This window comes from Gymnoscopelus braueri, assembly GCF_963280865.1.
Source record: "Gymnoscopelus braueri genome assembly, chromosome: 1".
Lineage (NCBI taxonomy): Eukaryota > Metazoa > Chordata > Actinopteri > Myctophiformes > Myctophidae > Gymnoscopelus > Gymnoscopelus braueri.
In genome coordinates this window covers 57,223,971-57,235,370 of record NC_137603.1, presented here as the reverse complement: position 1 = coordinate 57,235,370, position 11,400 = coordinate 57,223,971, and the positions used below count along the sequence as shown (strand labels likewise).

The 11,400-nt window shown below is 42.4% G+C and overlaps 1 protein-coding gene across 3 annotated transcripts in view; it reads right to left on the bottom strand.

The window, feature by feature from the left end:
* kctd15b (potassium channel tetramerization domain containing 15b) overlaps window positions 1-10,166 on the bottom strand; it is a gene marked incomplete at its 5' end in the record, with an annotated part of 58,650 nt that extends 48,484 nt beyond the window's left edge. The window contains 2 exons of one of the 3 annotated variants that reach the window (XM_080439578.1): window positions 6,441-6,616; window positions 9,527-10,166. In XM_080439578.1, the coding sequence (XP_080295704.1) occupies window positions 6,441-6,616; window positions 9,527-9,550 (200 nt within the window). Of the gene's footprint in view, window positions 1-6,440; window positions 6,644-9,111; window positions 9,235-9,526 lie in introns of those variants that run through there. The other 2 variants (XM_080439579.1, XM_080439577.1) reach the window with 2 other exon arrangements.
* Window positions 10,167-11,400: the final 1,234 nt, after the last annotated feature.

Sequence of the window (11,400 nt, the reverse complement as noted above, 5' to 3'; positions counted from 1 at the left end):
TATGGTCTTGCAATTCTTCCAGCTAGAATTTCACCATACCCCTGCAGGCTAAACTCTGTTTTTCATCTCCACTTTTTTAAAAAGCAATTAAAATGCTGCCTGTTTTTCTTTTTCTTTCTCTTCCACCCGTCTCTCTCTCTCTCTCTCTCTCTCTCTCTCTCTCTCTCTCTCTCTCTCTCTCCCTCCCTCCCTCTCTGTCTCGCTCCCTCTCCCTCTCTCTCTCTCTCTCTCTCTCTCTCTCTTTGTATCTCCCTTGGTCTCAGTTTGTTCCTTTTAGTAAAAATCACTGATTGGGGCGAGGGGGGGGGTTCAGCTCCAGAGAAATTAACCCTCACTTCCTACTCTCTTTCTTTCTGTCCTTTTTAACAGGTAGAGAGGTGTGTGTGTGTGTGGGGGGGGGGGAGTACCGGGGTACGAGAGACGCAACGACTGAGATAGAGAGAGAGTGAAAGAAAGAGAGAAAGAAGAAAGAGGGAGTGGGAAGAGAGAGAAAAAGAAGATGGGTGAAGACGAGTGAGAGAGAGCGGGAGACTGCACAGGGAGAGTGAAAGAGGAGAGTGTGAGAGAGAGAGAGAGAGAGAGAGAGTGAGAGAGAGTGAGAGAGAGAGAGAGAGAGAGAGAGAGAGAGAGAGAGAGAGAGAGAGAGAGGTGGTGGGTGTAGGAGGCTGTCAAGGACAGGAGCTGCTCAGATCTCTCCCGTCCCGGCGGTGCCAAATGGAGGTGCAGGCATGCGGCGGGTGGTGTGTGTGTGTGTGTGTGTGTGTGTGTGTGTGTGTGTGTGTGTGTGTGTGTGCGTGCGTGCGTGCGTGCGTGCGTGCGTGCGTGCGTGCGTGCGTGCGTGCGTGCGTGCGTGCGTGCGTGCGTGCGTGCGTGCGTGCGTGCGTGCGTGCGTGCGTGCGTGTGTGTGTGGGAACATCTCACAGACCCACACATGTCAGACTTCCTCCTCGCTATACGCCAGTTAGCTGGTTTAGCTAACGACCCGATATTCATAGCTGGCGGTGTGGGAGGGTCAGGTGCATGTTAACGAGCCGGTTCCACCACCACCACCAAACACAGAAAACCCTTTCTAATGAACTCTATGGCCTCTATAGCGGACGCTAAGCTGGACATCTAACAGTTGTGCGCTCGAAGCAGTGGTGGAAAGTACATTTACTCAAGTACTGTACTTAAGTAGATGTCTTTATTTTAATGGAGTATTTCCATTTTTCTATACTTTTACTTCTACTCCACTACGTGTGTGAGAGTGTCATGCTGATTGCTTATTAATTTGTATTTTAGCTGTTTTTCTCAATTCCTATACAAATGAATAAGCAGTCAGCATGACACTTTTACTCCACTACAATTATTTGACAACTTTAGTTACTTTGTAGATTTTGATTATTATTCCAAAACATACATTACCCACTTCAGCCCTATAATTTCAGTCATTCGAAAATAGCCGATCTACAAGCTCACAATGTTCTACAAGCATTGTGAGCTTGTAGATCTGCTATTTTCTTTCACATTTTATTTGTGAAAACTTGTGAAATGGGACATTCTGCACAATGAGTACTTACTACTTTTGGCACTTTAACACATTTTGATACCAATACTTTTGTACTTTTAACCAAGTAAATTTTTAATTCCGGACTTGTAACTGAGTATTTCTACATTGCAGTATTGATACTTTTACTTAAGTAAAAAAAATGGAGTACTTTTTCCACCACTGGCTCGAAAGACGGCAAGCAAACAAGCAACCAACCAACCAGGGGTGATTGGGGGCGGAGCTTGGATTCGTCCGACTCCCAAGGGTCATGCTCTGGCTTAATGCCAAGCCTTCCCAGTGCGGGTGGTAGAGTTTAACATGATGACTTTATTAGACACCATTTGGCTGAATTCTACTAAACCAGTGGTTCTCAACCTTTTCAGGCCGCAGCAAAATTATCATAAAGTGAACTGTGGACCCCCCCCCCCCCTCCCTACCCTGACAAGCACTTGGAATTGTAGGAGTTGAGGCATTACATTAAGGTTGACTCCGTTCCATAGATAAATATTGTGAAAATAGCAGATCTACAAGCTCACTAGCTTGAGCTTGTAGATCTACTTATTTTCGCAACTGTTACCTCTTTCTTATATTATTTTGACAATTTGGCCAATGTTTGACCAGTTTTTATAGTATAGTTTGTTGATTACTTTTGATGCAGTTTTTTTCTTTTTTAGGTATTAAAAAGGTTTGAAAAGTCCTTAAATTGTCATCTCTTTCATGTCAAGGACCCCCAAATTGTTATGTATTTGGCCCGCGGACCCCATCTCAAAATATTTTGTTCCAGGGGTCCCCAGAAGCAAAGATTTTAGTAACAAATGTTCGATTAAAAATATACATATTCAAAGTTTTCACGATTTTTCAAAAATAGCAGATATACAAGCTCATAAGCGCAGCCCAAACTATAAAATATGGTTAACGTGGTTAAAATGATTGGTGACGCTATATTAACTGATTTTGCCTGGGGACCCCCTGGTACCCCTCCAAGGACCCCCGGAGGGTCCCCGACCCACAAGTTGAGAACCGCTGTCCTAAAAACGATGCACATTAGTATCCGAGCGGATTAATTTGTACTAGCGTGGGCGGCCCAGCAGGGAGTTGGAAGGCCTAACCCTGATGGTGTTAGGATCACACTCTTATCCATGGAGCTACGTGGAGGATGTGCCCTCTAACCTCTGTGTTGGTGGGGGGGCCACACTCTACCTAATAAGTACTGTATATTTAGGCCTACTGTATATAGGAGACTAATCGTACTAATCGTATTCATGATTAAAAAAAAAAGACATTCACATATAGGACAAATAATGGTCCAGATTTAGCTTACATTTACATTACGTTCTGCGCGGCTGAACCTCAAGACAGCGGACATTTGTGCAAAACCTACATTAACCAGTGGTGGAAAAAGTACTCAAATGTTTTACTTAAGTAAAAGCATCAATTCTGCAATGCAGAAGTACTCGGTTGCAAGTAAAAGTTCGGAATTCAACATTTACTTGAGTAAAAGTACAAAAGTGTTGGTATCAAAATGTACTTAAAGTACCGAAAGTAAAAGTACAAAAATATTTTGAAAATAGCCTAGGTATAAAAGAGGGCTAAAGTGGTTAATGTATGTTTTTATAATGTAATAATGCATATCTGCAAAGTAACTAGTAACTACAGTTTTCAAATAATTGTAGTGGAGTAAAAGTAAAATATTTGCCTCTAAGATGTAGTGGAGTAGAAGTAAAAGTACTACAATTTTTAAATCACTTATTAATTTTTTAAACCAAATACCTTGATATTTTGACAATAATAAAATTGTACTGGGACGATATTATCAATGTACTTTTTAATTAGACAACTTATGTATGCCATCATCATCCAAAATCCCAGGCGACATCTAGTCTCATATCACGATATGGATATAATATCAATATATTTCCCCATGCCCCAACTGTACATCAATCACTCCACCAGTAAACAAAACAACAACAGTCACACATTGCATGTTGTTCCATCATCTCTGGAAACACACACACACACACACACACACACACACACACACACACACACACACACACACACACACACACACACACACACACACACACACACACACACACACACACACACACACACGCACACACACACACAAGCGCGCACGCACGCATGCGCACACGCACACGCACAAAGAAATGTTCACCCAAAACAGTGTCCTTGTCTGTGGAACATTTCCTGAGACTCTTCTTTCCCAGTGAAACATTGAGCCTGTCGTCTTTGAAAGCCACACAGAGTGTGCATCAATGTTTCATGACCCCTGTCCCTTAATATGGCCCTCGCAGAGGAAGATAAATAGCCACACATTAGTTACTAGACTAACTTTCTCTTCGCACACTGCATTATTAAGGGGGCAATCTATTAAAAGTAATCATCACCTTAAAAAAAAAAAAAACCTTAACCTTGTTCTTTTAATTGTCAACTTTCAGGGGATTTTTTTTCCTCCTCTCCTTCTTTCGGTGATGATGGGGTCCTGCTTTTACCGGATGTGGCCTAAAGTACATGTACGCTCTGGCTACCCAGTGTAATTGTTTTGCTTTCTGCTGTCAGCCATTATCCTAATTCACACAAAAGGGCTCCTCCTTCCACTGGCTCCAGTGGAAAGTGGAGCCCTGAGGCCAAATGTACACTGAGGAGGAGAGAGAGAGAGAGAGAGAGAGGGAGAGGGAGAGAGAGAGAGAGAGAGAGAGAGAGAGAGAGAGAGAGAGAGAGAGAATGTTTGTGTGTGTGAGAGGGTTAGACCAAGAGGGAGAAAGAAAGTGCGTGTGCGTGCGTGTGTGTGTGAGAGAGAGAGAGAGAGAAACACAGAGACAGATTTAAAGGAAGAGAAAGTGTGTGTGTGAGAGACAACACCAACCAACATTCACATTTTTGTTATCAGGGTTTTAGCTCAGTGTAAAAAACACAGTTTGGAAGCCCTGACATGACTCTCTGCTCCATTTGCATGGTTTCATGCCCCAATGGGTTCTGCATGAATAACTTTGTCTAATCTAGCATCTCAGGAGCTCCTCAAAAGACTCCTCCACTGTAATAATTACATTCCATTCAAAACTAATTCCAATCAAACTTATATTTATCAGCATTTCCACTGATAGCTTTGATGAACATGCAGATGTATGCCCTGCACTCACCACATACTTCTTAAAACGGTGACAACTGTTTATAGTGTGGACGTTTATACAGTGGACGTTTCTACTGTGGCAAAACCCAGCACCATCCAACAATAGCTAGCACATACCCTAGAAATATCAGTGATGATCAGTGATGATCTGCAGTAATACGTATTATGTTTAATACATAATAATAATAATAAAAAAGATTAAGCCATTGCATGAAATTAGCCATATATTCTCCTTCAAATGACGTTAAAAAAGAAAAAGAAAAGAGAAAAGAAACTGAGAGGGCTGTCAGTTACACTGTAAATATCAAAGGTTTATCATCCCGGGATTATGGGGATCATTTCCTGTAGCCAATTTGGCAAGTCTTCCTGCACAGCACTGATGCATGTTTATCTTGGCAGAGACGGGACCCGGCCATGTGAAGTCAAATCAAGACTGATGGCATAATGCCACTTATTATGATGTCTCTTCAATGGGATGACACTTGCTATGATGTACACTAGTAGCATGTGAGACAAATATATAATAAGGCTATATATATAAAGGCTATATATATAAATCACAAAAAGTTTGAAAGTGGTGGTCTGTGTGGCCACACTTTAACCCATTGAGACCTGAAGCCGATTCTACATGTCTCCTAAATCCCAACAGTATTCTGAACAACGTGTGTTTCTATGTCAGTGGTGCTCAATCTTTTTCATGTCAAGGACCCCCAAAATGATATGTATTTGGCCGCCGACCCCTATCTCAAAATATTTTGTTCCAGGGACCCCCAGAAGCAAAGATTTGAGTAAAACAATTGCTTTAAATGGATATATATATTGAAAGATTTTCACATTTTCACAATTTTTCAAAAATAGCAGATCTACAAGCTCATAGCGCGGCACTCGGTGCCGCGCTATGAGCTTGTATATCTGCTATTTTTTAATAGCCAAAGTGTAAAATAGTGCTTTTTAGCTCAGATAAAAAAATAACACAGATGCGTCCCAGGTCTCAATGGGTTAACAGTTAACAGTCAACCTGTGGCTCAGTGTTTCTGATCCAAAACAGGTCGTAATTTGCACTAGCAGCAGTACCACAGAAATGGCTATTGTCAGTGATATTAAATTTACTGGCTGTTGATTTCATGGACAACACAACATGTGTATTAAATTCCCACGTCGCATATAAACTTTGGTTAGTGGGATGAGGGATCTCATGTCAAGTTGTCTTTCTTTTTTCTTATAGGATTCCTCACAGCAGCTCGAGCTGTTGCATATATCATTGTCATGAAGACAGACTGTGGTTTTTCATTATCGTATTACATTGTAGTATATAAATGCCTAATATTAATCATGACATTTATCTGATTTGTCACAATTCTGCTGCAAATCAGTTGAATTCAAACCATAGGCACCAACCACTCACATTATGCACGATCAAGCTATTCAACTTGATTAAAGCATCAATTTCAAAATGTCACTTAACAGTTGACTGAAAACTGATTTAGAAATTAATTGAAAGTTTGATTATAAAAAAAGACTGCACATCCGCATTGCAATATTTAAATGGAGCATAATATATTGTTTTATATTATAAATAGAAACAACTACACAGGGGGGGGGGGGGAGAAACCTGATGGTCTGTTTTTCAATGTATTGAGGCAATGTTTGCTAAATGTCAAACATAGTGTGTAGGGTATAGTTTACATGTTAAATAAAGGACACACGTACATTAAAAGAAAACTACATTTTAGCATCATGTAAAAGAGAGGTTCTTACCTGGAGTCAGGGTACTTGGTGAGGGTCGCCAGGCTGCTGGTGTACATGTGTCCCCCGACATCGATGTGAACCGGGGCGTTTGACTTCGTCAGCTGAGCCGGGAGAGGGATTCCTTGGGTGTTCAGAGGCGAGACCGGGGACCGGGTCAGAGAGAGGCGAGACATGCTTCTTCCTTCCTGGAAACAAGTGTATATAAACGCCATGGAGGAAAAAAAAAGAAAATGAGTGATGATGCTCTATATCACTCAAGGAAAGCAGATGATATATCCTTCTCAACCGGCTCCACACTCCTGATGAATCCTATCAGATCACTTCCATTCCTGTCTGGTCTCATATTTAGCTTAGAAATTATTGCCACCGCTCTAATTAAGTATGTTTGCATCTTTTTTTGTTTTAGACACCGGAGGCGAGGATAGGAGGATGCTTATTAGGGGGAACGAGTGAGAGGGAGAGAGAGAGAGAGAGGGAGAGATAGAGAGAGGGGGAGAGAGAGAGAGAGGAATGCTAGGTGTCAGCCTCCAGGGGGATAAAACAAACTGCTGCTGCTATATTCTAATTAAGGGTCGCCTTATGTGTTAGACGTGATATGCCCAGACACACCAACCACCAATCTGAGAGCAAGGAATCCAGGGCATTCTGGCAACTTTGTTCTCAGCACACGCACACACGCGCACACACGCACACACACACACACACACACACACACACACACACACACACACACACACACACACACACACACACACACGCACACGCACACGCACACACGCACGCACGTACGCGCACAACCACACACACACAGTGCACAAAAAAACATCATCAGGGTGATCCAACGACGTAGATGATTGTCAGACCACTTTAACAACATGCATGTTATCTGTGCTGCTGCACAAACAATAGCTGTCAGAATCGATAGTGGGACGTCATAACAAGAGCACCTACACCAGGATCCAGTCCAGACCACAAGCGAGGTAACTATAGACAGTTAACAAGCATTTATATTGACTGCGGGAAATGTTTTAGGGACAAGTATCAGAGTAGCTGTTACAGCACACCACAATGTTTTTGTCAAGTGGATTTGGGCATTAGAGAAGACAATCACTATTTGGGTATAAATCACTGATTTTCGTACTCTGTGGTCTCCTGGAGATTGGGGAAGGCGCCTCAGGTCATGCAATACGACCCCTGATTAGAGGATAACGTAGGGCCCAGTGGAGGACTTGGAAAACTCAGGAAACACATCAAGTTTACTTATGTCATATCTGCTCATGGTTCAGCCAAGAGTCCAGTTAATTATGGGCAAGTTCTACCGTAAACCATTGACCCATCCAGGCCTCCATTAATAGCCTACTTTATGTTTCCTATGATATTTAACAGAAAATTCTGAGGACAGTAAAAGGTTTTTTATTCAACAGCGGAACTACAAATCTGCTCCATAGCTGGGAGGTTAGTCAAAGCTGGCATGAGATCTAAACAGACACTATAGGGATGGGCTAAATGATTGGAAACAACTTTAAATAATCATGACTTGGAAAACAATTAGTAACTAGTTCTTCCACATATGGTGTATAGACTCAAAATGGGAACAGACTCCGTTCAGATCGGCTCTTTTTCGCTCTAAGTGATGTGCCCTTGGGCACCAAGTGGGAGAGCAAACATTTTCCAGGGTGTTGCCCATTGCCATTAGTGGGATAATATAGTTATATTTGCAACTTTTCATATTCCAGAGAAAAAGAAGAGGAGAATGTTTGGGGACACATGGGTTGTATCCCATTTAAGCCAACTCTCACGCTGTGATGGGCATTACAATGTTAAACACAGACACTATCCCTGCCTCCCCTCACAATCAATCAACAAATCATATCAGTATCACACACACACACACACACACACACACACACACACACACACACACACACACACACACACACACACACACACACACACACTCACACTCACACTCACACATACACACACACACACACACACACACACACACACACACACACACACACACACACACACACACACACACACAAAGCCACAAAGGTAATAATAGCCTACTGCCAAAGGCAAACTACAACTTTCTCAACAAAACTGCCTTTATTCGTGTGTTTCCCACCACTATGGGCTACAGATCCAAAGCACATACAGCAGCAGCTCTTCACTGGCTATAACTTAAACGATATACAAAAAGCTAACGACCACGTTAAAAACATATCATAGGGCTAGTTAAGGCTACAAATGGAATGATAAGAAGAATAGTAGCCTACAATACAATACACCGCAGCGTTATTCAACAGTTCACTACAGCTACTCCACATGAAAACGATCAGTCAGCCCTATAGTCAGTCCCAGAGTAAAGCTGCCTAATTGTACAAAATGCTCAACATGGCGTCTTATTCTCGCTGTGCATAAAGGCATTATTATCTAGAAGACACGCTTCATTCATAAACGCAGCCTGATCGATGGAGATGCGTTAAAAAAACAGTGTTTTGACGGAACAGACACATAGATCCTCGACATTGTTTTGACATAACGGACATCATTCTGTTCGCACTACACCGGGTCAGAGGCTAGACTTTCACCCCGAAACGAGACTACAAATAGGATAGTAGATTATAAGGGCTAAACTATTTAAATATATATATTCTAATATTTTTTACTGTACCGTTTCAAACATTGTAGGAGTCCGTAGAAAGAAGGGAATCCGTGCCGGTTTTCAATCTCCCCCAGCTTGATGTGTGTGTGTGTGTGTGTGTGTGTGTGTGTGTGTGTGTGTGTGCGTGTATGTCTTGTGTAGTGTGTGTGCGGTGCGTGCGTGTGTGTGTGCGCCAAATGCCCCGAGTGTTTCGGAGAACTACAACAAATACCAATCCAGCACCACAATGAACAATCCAAACCAAATTCTTGGCACGATAGCCTATAATAATCCTCAAACAGTTTAAATAAAACACGATAAACGGCAGAACTGAACAGAATGAACGCGGATCCACTTGCGAGGTTTTGACTGTGTGACTGCTTTCTCATCAAAGCGTCTCTTTCCACTAAAGCGCAGTTACGCACGAAGCGGCGCTTCTTCTTACCTTGTACTGCACAAGGTTGTACATTTAAGAGGTGTCTCTCGAGATCCCCTTCTCTGCTCTTTATTTCTATACGTTTTTTTTGTTGTTGTTGATGATGTTGATGATGAAATTCCGCTTCGTATATTTCTTCCTGCTTCTTCTTGTCTGTCTCCTTTTTTTGACAATAATAAATGAAAACTGCCCGATGATGATCTGTCTGTTAGAAGAAGAAAAGCCAATAATCCTCCGTCTCTAAATAACAGAGGAGAAAAAGAAGCTGAAAATGAATTCTTTGCTCCGGGGGGCTGCCCAAACCAAACGCCTCTGGGGCAACAGGATTATTATAGGCTACAATTAAGCTAGACTCCACTCCACTCCAAAAAAAAAAGAAAAAAAGGGAAAAAAACCTGATACTCCCCCTTTTCCCCCCGAAATTATGACTACACAGATGTAATAACTTGGGTTATTTTTTTTCCAGCGAAATTCCGGCAAAAGTATCCTAAAAAGAAAATCGACTTTAGGGTTTAAAGTAGTGGTTTTTGCTGGGGATAGTAGTAGGCTAGTAGGTAACTAACAAGCCAAAGTGTCAGTCTAGTCGCTCAATAGATTTAGTGCAGCAGGAAAAAGGCTGATTTGAATCATTGTCATTTGGACTGATGTAATGGCTCCCGAGGCATTTCCCCGGCTAGCAGGCATACATACATTTCCATCTCCAGCCCTTAATACATTTAAGGAAAAAAATAAAAGAAAAAAAGGAGAGAGAGAGAGAGAGAGAGAGAGAGAGAGAGAGAGAGAGAGAGAGAGAGAGAGAGAGAGAGAGAGAGAGCGAGAGAGAGCGAGGGAGGGGGGGGGCAGTCAGTTCTGCCACTAGTCCTTCACTCGGGTTAGAATAAAAGGCACTGTAAGCCTGTAACTTGTTGATAAAAAGTCTGAAATAGAAACATATAGGCCTCTATATAAATAGCCTATTGAAAATGAAGACATTGTATTATCCGGGAAGACTTTTTTTTTTGGTTATAAGCAGTGATTTCCCGTCTGTCTGTCTGTCTGTCTGTCTGTCTGTCTGTCTGTCTGTCTGTCTGTCTGTCTGTCTGTCCGCCCCTGCCTCTGCCTCTGCCTTTAATGTGGCGAGTTTGTTGCAAACGCCAAATTTCCTGTAGGCCATTAAAACCAAATGACGTCTATCGACATGCAGGCTGCTGTTGCCTCACAACCTGCCCTTCAGCCAAACGAGCCATTTCAATTATAGAGAGCTCTGCACTAGGGCTATAGATGGAGATGTCTGCTTGGAGCTTTAATCCTTCTCTCTGTGAAGAAGAGAGAGATGAAGAAGAAAATGAAAGAGATTCTCTTTGGCCGGCCGAATTTATTTATCCCACTTTCTGACACCACGTTTCAGCGCACCGAGCCGGAATCGAACCCCCTAGTCTCCAGCTATGGGCAGACCTGGCAGGTAACAAGCAACTCCAAGAGAGCTAGTTATGGATGAGCAAGTTACGGTCGTGTCTTTTGCGGGGGTCGCTGCTACACCAGTGGTTCTCAAACTTTTTCATGTAAAGGACCCCCCAAAATGATATGTATTTGGCCGCGGACCCCCATCTAAACATATGTTGTTTCAGGGAGGACCCTCAGAAGCAAATGTTTGAGTTACAAATGTTCCCTTTAAAAATATATATAGGCTATTCAAAGATTTGCTCAAATGCTCGGTGCTGCACTATGAGCTTGTAGATCTGCTATTTTTGAATAGCCCAAAGTATAAAATAAAATATGGATAAAGGGGTTAAAATGATTGTGGCGCTTTATTAACACGTTTTGCTGGGGACCCCCTGGTACCACCCAAAGGGCCCCTGGGGGGCCCCGGACCCCACTTTGAGAACCAATGCGCTACACTATTG